Source organism: Clarias gariepinus, chromosome 9, assembly GCF_024256425.1.
Source record: "Clarias gariepinus isolate MV-2021 ecotype Netherlands chromosome 9, CGAR_prim_01v2, whole genome shotgun sequence".
Taxonomy (NCBI): Eukaryota; Metazoa; Chordata; class Actinopteri; order Siluriformes; family Clariidae; genus Clarias; species Clarias gariepinus.
The window spans coordinates 8,838,180-8,858,491 of NC_071108.1; the positions used below are offsets into that span (position 1 = coordinate 8,838,180).

Here is a 20,312-nt window from a genome sequence, read left to right on the forward strand (position 1 = left end):
TCAGTAATTAAGATGTAAGTTGGAAACATACACCGATCAGCGATAACATTATGACCACCCGTCTAATATTAAGTAGGTCCCCCCCTTGACCTCATATGTTCTGACAGCTTTCCACCAGAACCTTTTCAGCAATTTGATTTGACCTCGACCCATGTCAAGGTCTCTGAAGTCCTTATGCTTGTCCATTTCTTCTGCTTCCAGCACATTCCAATTTCAGGAAAGCAAGGTGAATTTGCTGCCTAATCTATGTAATGTAATGAGATATTGTACCTGTAGCTTTGCCAAACTGTGATGGCTAGAGGACTGGGTTAGGGCAACTTCAAAACTGCACCTCTTGTGGGATGTTCCTGGTCTACAGTGGTCAGGACGTACCAAAAATCATCCAAGGGAGAAAATCAGTGAACCGGCGACAGGGTCATGGACGTCAAGGCTCATTGATTCACATGGGGAGTGAAAGCTGGTCTGTATAACCTGATCCAATAGGGCTACTGTAGCTTAAATTGAGGGAAGGGTCAATGCTGGTTCCAAAAGAAAAGTATCAGGTCATTTTTGTTTGGGTGGCAAAATATTAGGTGGGTGATCATAATTTTATGGCCGACAAAATCCACCTGAATTTTATATTAAGGCTGTCAATATGAACATGTTAACACGTGATTAATCCAGAAATTTTAACGTGCTACTATTTTTTTATACAAAATTAATCACATGATCAAGGTTGACCCCATTGGCTTCCCATAATTGCAGCAGAATTATTCATAATAAGATGACGGAGGAAACAACACCAGGAGTGCTGAAGGAAAAGTTTCTTTATAAAAAGCTTCTGAAAGGAAGTTTGGAGAAAACCAAAGCTGTGTTCTCGAGCTAGCTTCAAGGGGAAATATTTTTATTTTTTTTATTTTAATGTAAAGCATTGAAATAGACTATGACAGTGAGTTGGCAGAAGCTCCTTTTATTGCACTTAAAACTGGACATCAGAAAGTAACCATGACAACCTTTATGTAACAACACATAATTAATGACAAATGACATCTGCACTCATTCACTCTGGCCGTGTTAATAAGAAGAAAGACATTTTGGCTGCAAGAAGTTTACGATTCAAGAGATTTTGATTTAACATTTGTTTCCTTTAATAATAATAATAATAATAATAATATATTTCAAATTTTATTTGTCACATACACAGTCATACACAGTACAATATGCAGTGAAATGTTTAATCAGCGCCGTGATTAATATATATTATTTACACTCTGGATTCCACACTATCAGATTAAAATATAATAACTGTCCAAGCAGTAGGATGGAGGAACACGCAGCAGGAATTGTTCCAGCGGCCTTATAACACTGATCTCACAGTAATACATTTGGTTCTCTACTGTCGACATGAGAAATAGCAGAGACAGAGTTATGATGTGGCAGCAGTATTGATGCAACCTTATTTTTTTTAGGTTGTAGCATCACTGGAGCAGATTGTGGATTTATTCCTCTCTCAAGGGCAGATCAGCAGTGATCAGAAAAAGGACTGAGAATTTACAACCTGTGTTCATTTCCTATTTTGAGTATTGCCAGTCCATGACCGAGCAAACGTCAGGTCCACACTGTTAGCAAATCAAGGCTGTTGAAGATGTGTAAGTGTTCTAAGAAAGCATTCGGTTAGTTTGGTTGAAATTGATAAGGTTTGCCCTAGTGAAGTCATGATGAAAAAAAAGATAGTCCTAATATTTTAGTATGGGGCAAATTAGTGGTAATAAACTCAGGGTTAATAAAATCAATTAAAAATAAAATGCGCTGATGATGATGTAATTCTTAAGCTAAAGAGTTTACACTGTTACACTGTCTCTTTCCTGTGGAACTGATTTAAGGCAGTCTCTGGTGTATAATCAGGCAATTAACAGTGGATTTATTTATAATCATTTTGTTGATATTTTTGGTCTAGCAGACTTGGCATTGGTCTAAGTGTGAAATAACTCATTGCCTAAAATGACTTTGACATCCCTCGTCTAGATGGACAAACCAAAAACGCTTTAACCCTATTTTTTTAGAATAATAAAAAAAACAACCTTGTACTATTGAAAAAAAAAAAAAAATTCTCACATTCTATCAGAAAAACTACAGTACTGTGCAAAAGTTTTCCGCACCCTTTGTTTTTAGTACAAACTTTGTTATACTTTAAAAAAAAAAACTTTTTTTATTTTTTTGACTCTCAACATCAGTGTTCCACCACAGAAGGTTACAGCAAAATATTCGTCTGCCAGAAGAGAAAGAGAGCACTTATATAAGCGACCACTTTTTAGACCAAAAAAACTAAATGAAAGCTGCTGGGTTTTGCATGCAAAAAAAAAGTCAAAACAGTCAAAGTGCTCAGAAGGACTGTGGATGGTTCTGCAGGATGCTGAGAAAAAATACTAGGTAGCTAATTTCCTTATAACAAATTGTATCTGACACTAAAGCGTTGCCAAAACAAATCCTGACTTTGTTTCATTAATTATTGTTCACTGAGCTTTACAGTTTAGTTTTTATGGTTGCTTATGGCTATTAATCATGCTATCCAAAATACTTAACCCTGTTTAATCTGATATGGATGCCAAACAACAATAAAACACTAGATGGATGTCTTTAGGCTTTGTAAGCTCATACATACAGTACCCATCTATTTCTTCACCCTTAAACTTCTAAGCCTAACGCGAGGAGTGTGTCCAGTCTCAAGTCTAGGGGGAAGTTAAGAAGAAAGGACCTATTGCATATGGTGGGACAGGGTTACCACTGAGTGTGCGCATGAGTCCCTGACTTGCACAGAAATAACCCCTGTTGAACCACAACATAATGTAGGTTATGATTCATTCTGCAATGTGTATAGACAATAAAAGCAATGTTCCACCCTGTGCTCATTCGAGTCCATTTAAACCATTTAGCGCTGCATTGACGTAACCTGAACCATTTCAGCAGTCTAAAGTGTACGCTTAATAGTTTGCCGTTTAAGGCAGAAGTCCCTGGGTTCGTACTGTAGATGACACGGCAGAGATTACAGCTATTATAATCGAGACCACTCTGACCTCCAGTTGCAATGAAATTTATTTACGTTCCCCTACACGTGTCTGAACCATTTCCGAGAGCATCCTGTTTTTTTATTATTTTTTTTATCATGGCAAGACACGAACATGGATATACGATCATCTTTTACAGTGCTCTTTCTTTACATTTGTGATCATTTGATGACAACACGCTGATGCATACATTACCATGCTTGGTTTTCTAATGAATTTAGTAATGCTAACCCTCAGTAACCTGCTTCGGATGTTTCTTCAATATTATCTTCATATTCATTTAGTACATTTATAAACTACCTGATAATCTGCTTTAGGGTTTAGGAATGTTAAAGAAACATAAAAAGATGAGATCTGTATTGTTATACTGTATACATATGATATAAACAGTTTTATTTAAAGTCTAACAATGGCTCTGGCTTATTAACAGAGCAATATTTGTATTGTCTGTCATCAGGAGCACCCAGTGGTGTTGCTATGGTTCACCTCCTGCCAAGCTATAGGGCCAAGTTCTGGCATAAAGTGTCTGTAAACGCTACAGCCCATCTGTTTGAAATAACCTTTGGTCACGAAATCTTGATGACACCAGGCTAATGAGGGTTTCAACTGTAGCATGGGAGAAAGCGTCCTCGGCTTCCTCTCAACCACGTTTAACATGTGCACCAGAGCGTCTAATCTGTCCTCTTGGAGGGGGAACCAGTGTTTGATTTGATCTCTTGAGTTTTCACTTTTCATGCACACAATTATGTGATCATCTCTGACTGGTAAATATGCAAAGGCCACACTTTAGATGCTTTCACATTTGCATTTTTACAGGATTTACATGTATTTCATTGTCAAAGTGGAACTTCTCATCCTGTATCCTGTATACTGTATACAGGGTCACGGGGGGCCTGGAGCCTTAGGGTATGACGTGGGGTACACACTGGACAGCGTGTCAATCCATCGCAGGGTGCGCACACACACACACACACACACACACACTAATTCACATAATATGGGCAATTTGGGAACGCCATTTAGTCTAATCTGCATGTCTTTGGACTGTGGGAGGAAACCCAACAAGCACAGGGAGAACATGCAAACTCTACGCACACAGAGAGTTTAGTGAGATTTTTTATTTAAATAATTTAGTGGAAAATTAAGCGATGAGTCTTCTATTGTTAAAAAAAATTGTATTTGGTGAATATACAAGATAAGATTATACCTTTATTCGTCCCACAGTGGGGAAATGTCAGCGTTACAGCAGCAAAGAACAATGTGCAAACATAAAGTAGTGACAGTTCCGTGTATAAAGACAAAAAGAGAAAAAAAGACATCATCAAAAATAAATAAATGATTTATACACAGTACATACACAGTTTATACACTTTATACACAGTGTATAAATACAGTACAAAGGAATAGGAAAAATAATTCTATATTGAATTCTAAACCTTGTCATATTCTAGGTTTCAGTTAGTTAGTTTAACTGTGGCTGCATACAGTGGTGTCAAAAAAATCATTAAAACAAACTATGCCATGTATTCTAGTTCTCCCTGGGCACAAAACAGGTGATTTCACTAATCAGTCCTCACTTATTTGTCTAAAGATTTCTGCTAATTAACTTAAAAACTGGTTTAAAAAAAAAAAAAAACATGCCATGTGACAACGATATTCGGTTTCTGGAGCCATGGTGTGGGATCATCATCTCTAGACTGAAACCCAATAGAAAACTGTTGGACGATGGTGAAAAAGGCAGTAGCATCCAAGAAACCATCCTCTGTACATGAAGTGATCAAGCAGACATGGATTGAGCGAGTGACACCAGAGTACTGCAGAGGTCTTTTTGACCAGCCGGATCCAGCAGGTTGTGATTACAGAGCTAAACCGATCATTATTTCATCTTTGTTACTACAATTAAAAGGCAATATATGAGGGCAATATTTTTGACAATATTTTATTTATAAATGTACATCATTTATATATCAGCCTGTAATGTACTATAGACTGTGATTTTTCTCAAACCGAATGGGGAAAAGCAGCCTTAAGCATTGATGTGACCTTTCTTGTGACCTGCTTCTTCACACATTATTTAACATGTGCCCAAACCTATTTCCAGTTTCAGACCACATTTGCACTTTAAACCATAGGAAAAATATGCCGTGAGGTGAATACATGATTCCTTGTAACAGTAAAGTACAAGTAATGTCTCTAAATTATACTATATACCACCAGAGTCGCCTCACTGTTTGCAAAGCTGTAACACTAACACATTTTCTTTGCACTGCAGTATCACATCTCAAAAGATTTGTCAGATTAAGACTTTGAATATGAATAGATGTGAAATAATTTACTGATCTTTTTTTATGGACAATGTGAGCATTTATTTATTTATTTATTTTTTTAAATAAAGCCACTGAGACTACAATTTTCAACCGTTTAAATGCATCAAATCATTAAAATTGTTGCTTTTTGCCTCATGTTTTAAGGGTGCATTGTGGCGAAAAATGGCACTTACCAGGTACCAATACATCTGTTGACCAAAAATTGATGGATAACTTGTTGCCGACTTGTAGAAAAGGAGCATCTGTCTGTGGGAACTGTATACATATCATTTATGAACACAACTTGCACAGGTGGGAGTTATTGCCACAACCTGCTGTACACTCCCGGCCATATTCCAAGCCATTTCCACATGCTTAGGCCATTAAACATTAAAGGAGTTCCTGGGAGGCCAGTGTTTCAGATGTAAAGCAGGCAAATCTAATCATGGTTCCGGCATGCTGATAAAACTTTCTACCTTGATGATGTCCGAGCACTAGTGAAATGTTATAAGTGCACTGCTGCAAGGAATTAAAAAAAAAAAGAAATAAAAGTGGTCCTCATCGCATTCGTTTCCTGTTCTTGGCCTACAGGAGTAGATCCATGATGTGGTCTAAGGCTGTCCTAGCACATCCAAACGTTCATCGTTCTGTGCATGCTGAGATGCTTTTCTGATCAACCCAACCACAAAGACTGATTGAGTTACTAGACTTCCTGTCAGCTCAATCCAGTCTGAACATTCTCCTTTGATCTCTATTATTATCATCATCAAGATATTTCAAGCTGCAGACCCACTGTTCACAGGATGTTTTTTGTTTTCTGCAACATTCTGTGTAAACTCCAAAGAATTCCAGGTTTGAGAATACCAGAAAAACAGAAACTCATGAAATACTCTGGCCAGCCAATTTGCGGCCAACAATCATGCTACAGATAGGGTCAGCGGGATTACATTTTTCCCATTGCTGATATGCGATGTAACCGATATCTGCATAATTTTATGCACTGCACTGCTACCACAAGATTGGCTGATTGGATAACGGCAAAAAAGAGTAGGTGTATAGGTGTTCCTATTAAAGTGACCAAGTACCATTTTACGGAAAGGTTTTTTTTTAGCATGAAAAAAGGCAAAGATTTTTCACTCAGCATAAAACTACCTCATTGTTCTCAGTTTAAACTGTTGCATGAGTTTAAAATAATAAAGTAAGTCATAGCAAAGCTTGCCTTTTATGCCTCAAAAATGTAAAATCATGACCTTTTACAATAACTAGCTGTTATGCGTCATAAAAGCAGAACAAAAAAAAAAAAAACCTTGACTGTTTATCATATTTCCATTAAAACCAAAACCCAGCTACATTCATTGCGTGCATTGAATTATTTACACTTGCAACAATACAGCACTCCACATGGGGGAGCTCTAACATCAAGTTAACCTTCAACACTTAAAAAAACAAACAAAAAAAACTACTACTAAAACTAACTTTCCAGCGAAAGGTTTTTATTTCTTTATAAATATACACTTTAAAACATTTTGTTCACATATTAGATTTCACATAACTGAGTTCACGTGTATAAAAATCAGAAAGTTAACTCCTGTCCTAAACAAGGACAATCATGACAGTACTAAAATAAAACGAGCACATAAGCTGCCTTTCTGGTCAACTGTATTAGTAGACATGCTGATGATGTGTTGGTCATGTCCCAAATCACCAATAGTGCACTTTTATCTGAAGCCATATTTGCACTTCTCAGAATAATTGTTTTGATCCTTTACAAAGCTTTCTGCCTTCCTATCCATATTAATGGTCAGACAGGATCTGGTCCAAGATCATTGGGTACTCAGATGTCGGGATAAAAGCACTGGCTCCTTCAGGGACATTTAAATTCAAATCCTCTACGTCTCCAGGACGTATATTGTATATATGTATATTGTATATCAGCATGTTTTCTAGAGCTGTGAGAAAGGCCAGGGAACGCAGGAGAGAAAAAAGTGGTTAAGGCACTGGGGCTTCTTTAATACCTGTCTAGGGAAATGTATTATGAATTAGGAGAATCTCATAAAGTCTGCTGACTGGTCCAGACTTCAGTCTCCTGCTCTTGTTACTATTATGGAACTGGATCCATGTTGGAACGTCCAGAACAGCTAAATGCAAAGCTGCAACTTTAACACTGAGTTAATTTGGTTTTGTATCCAATAAATGAGTAACTACACACAATATCAAACAGTATTTAACATGTATAAGAAAAAGATGAGACTTGTCAGTCAGAGCTGTGGCTTCAGCAATCCAGAAAATTTATCCGGTGTGGTTTCTGGTGTAGATAACCAACATGAGCGTTCACAACGTGCTGGAGATCAGTGATAGTGGAAACAGCAGTATAATAATGGTGCCAAATGTGATCTTAATTGTATCTTTTAGCTCAATTTAACATTAGATTCTCATCTTTGACTTTTTTAAAAAAAACTAAAGTTTAGATTTGCAGAAATTAGTATATTACTATTTGTGCAATAGATTTCTCCCAAATATAAATATTTCTATTATAAAAGTTTACAGTAGGCCAGTAAACAGCAGTGCTGAAGTACACCACCTTAAGTCAGATTGTCATTTCCAAAGTTGCTATATGCGTTTACTCCTGTTTGCTGTGCGAGATGCCGTTGTTGTTCTGGACCTTGTCTGCACCCCGGACACTTTTGGGAAGCCTCTTGCCCTTGGTGTATGCGTGATACCAGAAGTTGAGGAATAGAAGGAGAAAGACTACGCCGTAGAGGGTGATGATGTAAATAAAGATGGGGAACGGATAAGGGCAATCCTTCATGAAGTAATACTGACTGATGTGGACGGTGATGAGCACGAACTGTATCTGTACACACAGAGCGGATTCAGGTTTTAGAGAATTTAAGTAAAAACAGGGTTTTAATACAGATCAACCAGTGTTTAAAGCACGACACTTACTAGCTGTATAGACGTCAGGTGCTTCTTCCACCAGAGGTATTTCTCATAAGTAGGTCCCAGTGCTGACAGGCCATAGTACGTGTACATTATGACATGGACTATACAGTTCAGAGGGGCGTGGAATGTTCCCAGGCCACCTGGAAGACAAGACAAGGGTTCTGAGCAAAAATGTTGTTTCTTAGATACAATGGTTTTTAATTATTAGTTCTTTTATTATAACATGGGACAACATTTTTTCACTATTTTTCCTCCTTGTAAATATATTAATGAGATATCTACCATCTGAAGAAGGTGAAGCTTAACATATTCAGAGGACAGCATTGTCTGCTGTCTTCCACATATAGTACATGACCTCACAGATGGAAATTATTGGATGTTGCTGTGATTAACAGGTGAAAAGAGAGAGTACACAACGCCCCGCCCACAGAACATGGTCCAATTTGCTTTTTTTGTATTCCTTTCAAAACCTTATTGTGCGCTAGGAAACAAAATGCCATTTTACAGATGGTCTTTGGGATAGTAAAGTATTTATGTAATTCCAGAATGACAGCATTTTTCTTCCTGCATCGCAGACGGAGTGATAATGTGCCTGATTAGTAGTCAAGCCCTCAGGTTCAACGAAAACAAAACCCTGCATGTTTAATCTTTCAGGCATCAATTCCAACACATGGCCCTTAAAATCTTTATTATTATTATTATTTTCTTTTTTTTAAATGTCAGTACTATTTACAGAATCACTCATCAATGTCAAGTAGAAACAAGAGTGTATTTAAGCACACGGATTGAGGCATGAACAATTCTTTGTCCATTTCAAGAAAGTTCAAGAACGAGTCGTGATTTTAGTGCGTTTGATAAATCAGCTTCCTGCTGACGCCTTGATTTCCATGTCATATGCATACAACATTTATTCTCAGACATGTAATTTACATGAAACACACCTTAATTTATGCAGGCGCTGCAACAACGAGTTAATAAAATTAATGCATTCATAAGTCCATAAAGATCTGATCTAAAAATGAGCTTAAAGTAAAAACCAGTGAGGGGTGAATCTGGGCTTTGCTGAAATAAAGACAGTTATTGTCCGCTTTGTCTTTTATAAAGCTGTTTAACGGCATAATAAGCGAGAAAAGCGAGTTTTTCAACCTTACTCTTTTTTTTAGATTGTCATTAAATAAATCTGAAAGCATGCGATACAGAAAACTACCAAGAGTGACTGAAATTGCTTTTGTTTTTTTAATGTTGGTCTGAACATCTAAATAAATTTCCTTTTTACGACTCCGGCATGTGGTTTATCTGTCCTTAAATCCCCTTGTGTCGTACAACCTCTTATGGACAAATGCACCTCCAAGCTGATCAAGATCTAATAGCCTCTGGATCCACATTTACATATTACATGTTCTCACTAAATTTCATTTCTTCCAGGTTTCTGTGTGGCCGAATGCAATCATTAGGTTTTAGGCAGTTACTGATTATAAAGATATGTATTTAGAATTGTTCAACTGCACAACAAACTGACCTTTACACATACTGCAAGCAGACAGTTGCTTGATCTTACAGATACACCAAGAAGGAATGAGGAAACTAACTGCGACTGTATCGAAGACACTACAGATGGAGGTAGGATAAAAGTTTTCACTCAGCAACTATGTTAAATATTATGCACCGGTGTCACGAATATGATTTAAAACAGTTTAAACACGATGCATTGCACGGTCATGTCATTTGCGGGTTTGCTTCCTCTCGTAGCATTTGTGACATAGCACTTTCTCCTGTTACAGAATTTGTAGGAGAAAGTGGACTCAAGTTACCAAAAAAAAAAAAAAAAAAAAAAAAAAGTCAAATTATAATGCTTCATTTTTTATATATAAAAAAAATAGGGCTGCAGATTGTACTGCCCGACAAAAGCGCAGCAGTGTAAACCCTCATGTTCATGGTCAGTAATACAGGAGAAGAGTCTGTACCTGGAGAAAACTTGACACCGAACCACCATGTGAATGGCATTATAGAGTGATGGAAGACATGCAGGAAACTGATCTGGTTATTCTTTTTCCTCAGCACAAAGAACACCTGGCCGAAAAGGACATAATTAAACCACTAATTAAAAAGAAGACGAAAAAACAAAACAAAACAAAAACAAACAACACAGACAGACAAGTTGCAGCATTACTTCACTTAATGTGCCAAAGTAAAATATACGTGTACTGTACATTTTGTAGCTTACTTACTGTGTCTAGTAATTCGATGAATTTGGAAAAGTAGTACAGCCAGCATATGTGTGCCATCTAGAGAAAAAGGACAGCAGGGTTAGGGGTTTGTAACACCAATACTGGATCTTCATAATCCAGTATTATTATACCCTACTACTACCACTACTAAAAATAATGTCCGTTGAAATGTCTTTCAGTTCCGCTGTAACAGGTGCACTTACCCTCATAGCCTGTGGAGCGTGTGAGTAATCCACCAGATCACAACCAAACGAGTAACCAGTGCCCCAGCCAGACATCACAAACTAAAAACACACGCGCACACACTCTGTTACATACAGCCAAAAAGATAGAGAAAATTGCAGCTTAAACTCTTTTATCTATTTAGAAACATTTTTAATGGAATTTTTAATTTTATAAATGTATAATAAACAGAATGAGTAGCTTACCTATTATATCTTCTAGTCTGAGTCGTTCGTTCTTTTGAATCTATTGCACTGCATAGTGCCTATGGGAGTCATGTAACAAAAGAACGAATGATTCAGACTAAAAGACTCAAAGGTAACTACTCATTTATTTCTGTTTCCTGTATATAACCTATGGAGGTTTTGCGATGATTTGCGAATGCGCGCCCAGTAGAAAATAAACAAATCACTCTGCAAGACTACTCGTTCTTCTGAGTCAAGTTAAAGACTCGTTCAAAAAGAACGAATTGTTCATGAACGACCCATCACTATTATGAATACATCAATAAAACAAAGTTAAATGTGCATCTCTTTTTTCCCGCGCCATTTCAGAACATATGACATCTCACAGGCATTAAATGAGCTCACAGCTACAACCAAAAATTACAGACAGACAGACAGATGCCGCAGGCCAACTTTCTCCAGTTGGATTTATTTTGACTGAAACTGCTTTATCGAACCTCAAATTGACTTTTGACTTTCAAGAAGTTTTATGTATAAACTAAGTCATGCGTTTGAACATACAGTATCCACGAGATTATAATATTTTGACATTTTTGGGATGTCCTTGCATTCAAGATAAAACAAAATCATTCTTAATTAAATTTATTTCTTTTTTGTACTATTCAAATTAATACACAGTGCAATTTTATTTATATTAATTAATATATCTAATGATCATTTGTGTACCTAATGATCATTTTTGTAAAAAAAAAATTGAGATTTTTAAAAGAAAGCAGGAATGCAAAGAACTTTGCAGAGTCAAATCATACTGCTGCCGTCATACCCTCATACCATATTTTTATACCTCACAGTTTACAAGGTAATTTTGTAAATCATGGTTAGTGTATAATTTATATCCATCCCTCTATTTATGTTTAACCACTTTTTCGAAGTCGGGTCTCGGGGGTAGCAGTTCCAGCAGGGAACCCCAAACTTCCCTTTTTTCCGGCCACCTCAACACACTCTGACTACAGGGTTCCCAGGCCAGTGTGTAGATTTAATCTCTTCACCTAGTCCTCGGTCTGCCCCATGGCCTCCTTGCAGCTGAACGTCCCTAGGAAGGCATCCTGGTTGCAAACCACCTCAACTGACTCGTTTCCATGCAAAGGAGCAGCGGTTTTGCTCTGAGCTTCTCAAGTCTCAACTTTGTAACTTCATTTCCAGCTTTTTTTTTTATTGCAAAATCTATTTTCTGTTTAATTAGTAGTAAAATATTTCTATTTTTAGATTACAGACACAGAATATTTTTTATTTGTACAGAAATATTTTAACTCTATTTTTACCTAGCTAAATTTTATTTTCTACTCTATTTCTTTTTATTCATGTTTATTTCTTATAAATATTTTTTTACTTTTAAGGTCAATGTTACATTTCACTGCATATCGTACTGTGTATGGTTGTGTATATAAAAAAATTAAATCTGAATTTGTGGAAGTGTATACAAACTGAAAAATTAATGCTGTGAATGGCGAGAGAGAGAGAGAAAAAAAGATATTCTGGGAGTACCCTTTTCTTTTCATTTATTACCTGGATTCTCATGGTTTGACCAAAATGCCACCGAAACAAAAACCACAGGATCAAATTTTTAACCTTTGGCACACAAATACCTCCACACACACACAAACAAACCAAACACTAGGTGTGGCGGGCAGTTTCACTTTTACCATGCACTGTTTTAGGCGTGAGCTCAGTCAATCCTGATTTACATGTACTGTACCTGATAGATGATGTGAGAACAAAGAAATCTAGTGCAACATAGATTTATTAATGATATCTGTTAGTGATTATGAACCCATCAGGTTTACATTCGGCAAGCTGAATTAGTGATGGGAAATCCATCTACTTTCTTTATTTTAATAGTTCTTTATTCAGTTAATTATTTTAACCATTTAAGTTGGGAAAAAAAGAAGGGGGGGTCTGATAAGTTAAGCTAAAGAGACAAAACGTGGCAGAAAACCTGGAACTGATATATGACATTCAGACCACTGACCTCGTAACACATGTACACAGAGAGAGCCACGACGCTGAAGTTGTAGACCACAAGGACCTTCTTCAGATCGAAGGGTTTCTTGTTTTCCATCAGCCGGGGCCCCAGTGAGATCACAAAATAGATATAGGCACAAATGATGATGGTCTGCGGCAGCGGAGAGGACATTAGTAGCCAGTCTTTAGTCCTGGGGTCTAAATCAGGCAAAAATTTATTAGATCTCAATACAGCACCAACGGTGGACAAATCCCTTAAGCACATAGGATGAGCGGAATATTTATGTAATATTTAGCTTACAGAACATTGTTCAATGATTTGATAGTTATTTTACCTGCATACTTCATACACTCATCATATAGCTCCACAGCCGTTGAGGTTAGCTGATTAAACGCCATCTCTGTCTCAAATAACATGAGAAATTATTAATGACTGATCATGCACTTTGCTTTATTTTAAGTGTTGACAGAAAAAAGTATAACCAGTGAACACATCTGACACATTTCGAACAGTAACGAGACCAATAGACAACCCAAGATTTAAATCCAAAACTGACTCTTTATACCATGTTGGTACAACGTATCTTCATTCATCAACTTCATCTTGGCACCCTGGGTGCTGGAGCGTTCTCCATTGTGGCGTCAAGGCTCGAGACCAAACTCCCTTTAAACATGCAACACTAAAAATCCATTTTTGAGTTTAAAACAGCTGTCAAGACTCATCTATTTAAGTGGTCTTCAACTTTAAAAAAAAAGTCTGTTTCATAAATTAAACAAAGAAGCAGGAGAAAAAACTAAGAGTCCTCAGAAGGACTGTGGTTGGTTCTACAGGTTGTTCAGTAAACCTAAGCAGCTGCTTCTGTTATAAAACTGCAAAATTGTACCCGAGACTATATTTTAAGCAAAGGGGTGCCACGGTTTTATACATTTTTTTATTTATCGTTTCTCTACAGAAGTTATTTTGATGCGCGCAAGACAATTACACAGGGCTGTATACATTGATTGACCTTGTTGATCCTATTCCTGTTATTACTTTTATTGATTTTATTTATAATAATAAATTCAATGTTATTAATTGCTATTTTAAGTGTTCTTCCTTTTACGTTTAAAGTAAATGGTTCTTGGGTGTTTGAAAGGTGCTTATAGAAATTTTATTATTATTAATGCTATTGTTGTTAATAATTAAAAAAATATTATTATTATTATATTATTAAAATACACCTTTTTTTTTTTCATAAAAGTCCATGTCCAAAATGCAAAGGCTTTTTCGTGTTGAAGTCAAAACTGTTTTGATTTGTAATACCATTATTGATTTGTATGACAGTATCACCACCGTAAAGTGATTTGAAAAACATTGTTTATATTATATACCAATACATCGGTTATCAGTTATCATGGGCATTCAAAGCTTATCTACAAAAAAGCACAAAAAGTTGCTGGCCAAGAATGAATGGTAAGGTGAGAATGCTCATTTTATCACAGCAGACAAAGAGTTAAAAGCTGTTGACCCAGCCTCCAAATTCTCCAGATCTCAATCTGACCAAGCACCCTTGGAACGCAAACAAGTCCGATCCATGAAGGCCCAACCCCAAAATCCCTGGCACGCAAAAAAATCCACTGCTATCTACCCAACCAGATAACCACAGCACATCCCCAGAGGTCCCGCAGAGCTGCCATGCTGGCACAAGGACTGAACCTACACAATATTGGGCTTAATGTTTTGGGTTTTAATGTTATGGCTGACCGGTGTAACATTAATGCACAAAATCTTTACAAGTTCTACCTTGTTAGAAAGTTGCAGTCAAGAGTACAGGGCCATCCATATTATATAACAGCTTTGTGGAGCTAGGTCTTGAACAACCAACCTTCTGATTAGTAACCCAGACCTTTAAACCTCTATACTTGCATTAAGATTTCTAGTATTACATCTCTTCAATTCTTGAGCTTCTGTGTCTAGCATTACATTTCTTGCAATAAATTTCCTGAGCTGTATTTCCTGCATTAGGATTCACGTATGACGATTCGCGAGTCTGATCCCTTGATTAGGATTACTTTATCACGATTCCTATTTCAGATGAAATAAAAAGCATAATACAAGCTCTGTAAATTGTGTAACAATGGGCAAATCTAATCTCAGAATAGCAACCGGCACGTTCTGGTGGTCAGTTGTGATATCGCACAGCAAGGAGCGATGGGAGTAAAAAGCTCCATTGTTTAAACTAAATAAAGTGATCCTGTTATTGTGTCTTTTCCCTGGCGAGCTTCTTAAACAAGAGGCCAAGTGTTGGGACACAATGAGCAGTCAGTTTGTGGTGAACTTGCACAGCTAAGGCACTGTCCACAGCTAGCCCTGATTGGACAATCTTAACAGAAAATATTTCCTTAATAGATACAGTGCATAATATTCACGCATACAATACATACTATGATTAAGTTCTAATATGTCAATAAATAAATACTTGATCCCTTGGCTTGTACAGGTTGAGTGAAGTACAAATGAGATTTTTACACCCAATTATGATTAGTGCTTTTGTGCCTTAATAAAAGCTCCCACTTTCATGAATTCTACCGATGTTCACGCATAACTTTGTACTATACTACTCTATTCATGACTTCTTGGAATGAGTACTGGATTACTCATCCAGTTTGTGGATGAATTTGTGAGGTCTGGAATCAGGTCATCTGCAGTAGCTGGTAGAACTAAGGCACAAGAGACATGATTTCTGGAGAATTTATGGAAACAGAACAAAATGACAACAGAAATATAAAGAAACAGCTGCTCGCAGCCATAACTTAAGAATTTTTTGTATCAGTACTGACAAGAACTAATGAAAGATTTTTAAAATATCAACAGCAGAAAATCTATACCCTAATCTAAATTTCTACTCTCGAAAACGTAGTGCTTTATGATTATGTTCAATGTAAATTCCTTTCAGCCTGTGCCAAACCCATCTAATGCAGGGGTTCTGTAGTATAAACGAGAAGATCCTAACCCTAAACGACTCGTACCAAACTGGATCACATTTAATCTCATCCAGTCAATTTGTTTAGACAAAGAATGTTATCCGTAATCGCACCTGGCGCATAGTACCATCAAGGCTTGCATCCACAGCTATGGATGTCAATATCAGATTAAGATCCATGATATCAGAAACAAAATCCAAAAAAGTGAATCCTAAAAGGATTTCCCTTACTTTCCAAAATTTAGTCCTGAGCGTACAAAATGAAAGGACCAAACTGCAGGACGTTGTATTGTGGTGCTGGACATCAAAATAAAACAAAACAATAAATGAATAAAATAAAATCAAACAACAAAACAAATATATAGTCATCCATCTGACCATCCATCCAGGAACATCTGCAGTCCAACAAAGTACTGTGGAGGCCAATGGTCATTACCATTGTATTTATTCCCATTTTGTGTGATAGGAACTGTGGTAGGACTTCTGATCCACATTCACACACTATGAGCAATTTGGGAACACCAATCTGCATGTCTTTGGACTGCGAGAGGAAGCTGGAGAACACTCACCAAGCACAAGAAGAATGGGCAAACTCCATGCACACAGACACAGAACTGGAAATCGAACCCGGATCCTGGTGGTGCAAAGTGACAGTTCTAACCACTAAGATGGATTGGATTGTAGCAGGTTGTAGGTGGTTTGTATCTTTTTATAATGGATTATAGAGTCAAAAAATAGCACTGTGCACTAAACAACTAAGTAGTGATCTCTATCAAATACTACACTGCTTATAGTGATGTCGATATTGATTAGGTAGGTGTGCAGCAGGGTTCATACCTTTTATAGTCACATATCTAAAACATGGTTTAGAAATCATAGCAGTTCTTGAGCATTTATTGGTTCTTCATAGGTAAATTGTATAAGTTCGTAGGTGGGTTGTGATGGTTCGGGCGTTTGGAATTTAAGACAGAAGAGTTGAGCGACCAAAACCATCAGGAATTTAAATTACAATTAGATATGCTCTAGCACAAACGTTTGAGAATATTGACTTTGTAACATTCAAGCAGTTAGAAAGTCTTTAAGCTTAAAGTCTTGCAGGGAAGTACACAGAGTTGTTAAGTAGTTCATGAATACTGTCACTCTCTAGACTAACTCAGGTGTAATTTTGTTGTCTTTTTTGATCTCACTCACTTACTCATCCTCTGAACTGTTTTATCCTGTATACAGAATCTTATTTGCACTTCACTCAATCTGTACAAGGACACGAGGTGGGGTACACCCTATATGGGGTGCCAATCTGTTACAATGCACACATGGGCAGTTTGGGAGTGCCAATTAGCCTAATCTGCATGTCTTTGGACTGAGGGAGGAAACCCACCAACCCACGTGGAGAACATGCAAACTTCATGCACATAGATTCAAGGCGGGAATTGAACCCAATTATTCAGTTTACAAATAATGTAACCTAGTAACCCAGTGTAAGTATTCATCCAATGACGGAAACTTCAAAGCACTTTTCAAAGCATGTCGTTCTGGATAAAAGCGTGTGCCAAATGCCTAAATGTAAATTTAAATGTAAATGTCAACTTGGACTTAAAATATTAATTCAGACTATAAAAGAAACTTTAGACAATGAATAAGATAAAAGTTTTGGCCTTGCACATTAATCTATAAAAATATTTTTTAAAGAATGTTTTGTGCAACCTGTAATTTCAGTATGCTAATTATGTCCCTTCTATGGCACTAAGATCATGTGACCTGAGGCCTCAATAAAATTTTTCCTTAAAACAACCAGCATGGTGAGCACAGACCACCAACTCACAAAGAAGATGCAAGCTCTTTTTACGGAATCTGCCAAGAAAAATCTTAACGTGTTTGGGTTTCCGACATCTTGTTTGTTTTGGCACCTTGTCATGTGACCTTTGCATTTGCATACTCATTAATATTCATTAGCGCCTACCAAAGATGGGCGTGTACGCAGGATCAGCCTTGTCTGTGTTCAATTATTTCAAAGTTTATAAAACACTTTGTATTTGCTATAGTGACTTTATTTGATTTTTTTTTTAACATGAATTCACCCGCATGTAAGAAAAAGTCTGAGAACTAAGCATGGTCCGTGTCAAACTTTAATGTCAGTGTGATGTTTGAGAATAAGAAAGCTCTTAAGCTCTTAATGCACTCTTAAAAAAAGGACTGTACACACTGACATAAAGAAAATAATTTTCAGCCAGTTAGTTCATAAATATTGGCACTCTGTTAAATTTTCCTTAATCTAATAACAACCAAAAACGTAGTAGCTCTATAAATAATGTCAACCGTTTCCTGTCGGTGTGACGTTCAAGAATAAGAAATCTCTTAAACTCTCAATGTTTAAAAAAATAATAATAAAAAAATAACTTTCATACTGTTAGTTCATAAATATTCCCTCAGCTGTAATTTTGGTATTTTCCTTAATCTAATAATAGCCAAAAGTGTGACGTTCAAAAATAACAAGCTCTTATGCTCCTCTAAATAACCAAATATAAAATTAAAATAATGCCTACACAAAAGGGGAACTGTAAATAAAATAAATTTGTACCTCTTGGAGATGTTAATTATCCTAGGAACTCTTGAATAAATTAAAAGTGCAGACAAAAAAAACAACCTTATTTCCTTATGCTTCACAGTTAACAGCCTAACTAAAGAAAGCCAGACTTCTTTATATCCATGTAGTGCTCGGATAATGTAGTTGTAATAATTAGAGTGAAATCCATACCTAACTACAAGCTCAGACAGGCCGTGTGGTTTATCTCCTGGGAACCAAACAGGTAAAAGAAGTAGCCTTAGAGTAGGCACACCTTCACCTTTCACAGGTTTCAAAACTACACCACACCACCTTCTACTGCTTGTAATAGCTAATACCCGTGCAGAAATCTCACTAAAGGTATATATGAAAAAAATGAAATAAAAAAATTAATGTTTATAACAGAAGCACCTCTTCATGACTACACGTTCACTGGCATCACCAGAGTGAGTAGCATCAGTGCTACAGCAACACAAACTAAACCTCCACACCGTCCAAAAACAAACTGCACTAAACTCTAACTGACAACAGCTAGAAACCTATTTAAACAAAACACTATATACGTACGCTAATAAAAAAAATAAAAATAAAAAACAAAGAGTATTGTAACAGTAGGACACGCACCTGTTCCAGTCCTCTCAGGTTGAATGACTTTCTCCCTCTCCGTCTCTCGCTCCACTTTTCACTACAGTCACACAGACAGATCACCGCGCTGATTCGCCCTCTTGCCGCTAAACCCCGCCCCCTTCACAGAGACTGGCCAATCCTTGCTAAGCACATAGATTTGTCCCAAGCTGCACACCATAATGTACTGAAAAATCCTTTCCCCTCTTTTTTTTTTTGTAACCCAACGATTTTTATGGAGACCAAGTACATTTGTTTGTACAGGAACCCTGTAAAGAAGTATTTACTTTTTTGCAATAATTTTAAATAATTAACATACACTATTTTATAAGTGCATCATCTACAATTCTACAATTCTACAACTACATTTATTAAAGTAATGGAGCTTTCTATTTGTGTTATTGTGTTGTGTTAAGTATGGTACAATTGCATTCAATTATTCTAAAGTTCTTGGTCCAATGAGGTCATCCTCTGTAATCATGTGGATCTGAAGTCCACGAGGTGTTGGTCAAGCTGTGGGCCCGCCTCGTCTTTTACGGTCAGGGCTATTTCCTGTGGAGACTTGCTTTGTCTTAGGGTCGTACCCATACATCCAAGTTTCGTCATTGGTAATGATCCTCAACATAAAGGATGGGTCATCCACGGCATGCTGACAGGGTTAGACTTCGACACAATGTTTCTTCTGCTCCTGGGTCAGCAGCGTGGAGAAGAAGTTGGGAGCAACATGGCACATATTTAAATCATTGCCTGGACTGTTTGGTATGACACACAGACAATGGTAGCAATGTTCCCAGACGATCCTTGTGTTCAAGTTGGCGAATAATTTTCGACATTTATGGGGGTTGAGCATGTTGTTACTCTGCTCTTGAAGCACACGTGCCCCTCAAAACACCTTAAATGACTGCAAACTTGCCCAATAATATCAAATGTCTCTGTAGCAGATTTGCGCAGTATAATTTCACATCCACTCTTTGTTCTACCTTGCTGTCCATGAAAAAATATGGTCAGATTAGCACCAGTAGCAGTACTTACTGTACTTAAGTACACAGAAGGAAGTATTTAGGCATAGTGACTTATGAAGTTTGGTGCTCTTTGTGAATGTGTGTGCAGCCTTGTGCTTCCATTTGTTGGCGTGTTACAAAACAAGTCATGTTTTTGTTTTTTTGAATACCCCTTTGTATCCTAGGAACAACGATCAGCCTCAACCCTAAC

The 20,312-nt window shown here is 37.0% G+C and overlaps 1 protein-coding gene across 2 annotated transcripts; it reads right to left on the reverse strand.

Annotated features, from left to right (window-relative positions):
- Positions 1-6,662: 6,662 nt before the first annotated feature.
- elovl7a (ELOVL fatty acid elongase 7a) lies at positions 6,663-19,157 on the reverse strand. 2 transcript variants are annotated; one of them, XM_053503170.1, is made up of 8 exons: positions 19,101-19,157; positions 13,286-13,351; positions 12,958-13,148; positions 10,725-10,805; positions 10,522-10,578; positions 10,258-10,363; positions 8,297-8,433; positions 6,663-8,204 (listed from the first exon to the last, which is right to left on the reverse strand). In XM_053503170.1, exons 2-8 carry the CDS (start codon positions 13,347-13,349, stop codon positions 7,971-7,973), a joined length of 870 nt encoding a protein of 289 aa, XP_053359145.1. In that variant the 5' UTR covers positions 13,350-13,351; positions 19,101-19,157; the 3' UTR covers positions 6,663-7,970. The 2 variants fall into 2 exon arrangements, with proteins under 2 accessions (XP_053359145.1, XP_053359146.1); XM_053503171.1 differs by having other exon boundaries at positions 13,286-13,355; positions 19,101-19,119.
- Positions 19,158-20,312: the final 1,155 nt, after the last annotated feature.

Coding starts and splice junctions, on each gene's coding strand:
- elovl7a (XM_053503170.1), bottom strand. CDS start 13,349: ATGGCGTTTAATCAGCTAACCTCAACGGCTGTGGAGCTATATGATGAG. Junction 10,364..10,521: donor TCATCGAATTACTAGACACA/GTAAGTAAGCTA, acceptor CTTTTCGGCCAG/GTGTTCTTTGTGCTGAGGAA. Junction 8,434..10,257: donor CGGTGTCAAGTTTTCTCCAG/GTACAGACTCTT, acceptor CTTGTCTTCCAG/GTGGCCTGGGAACATTCCAC.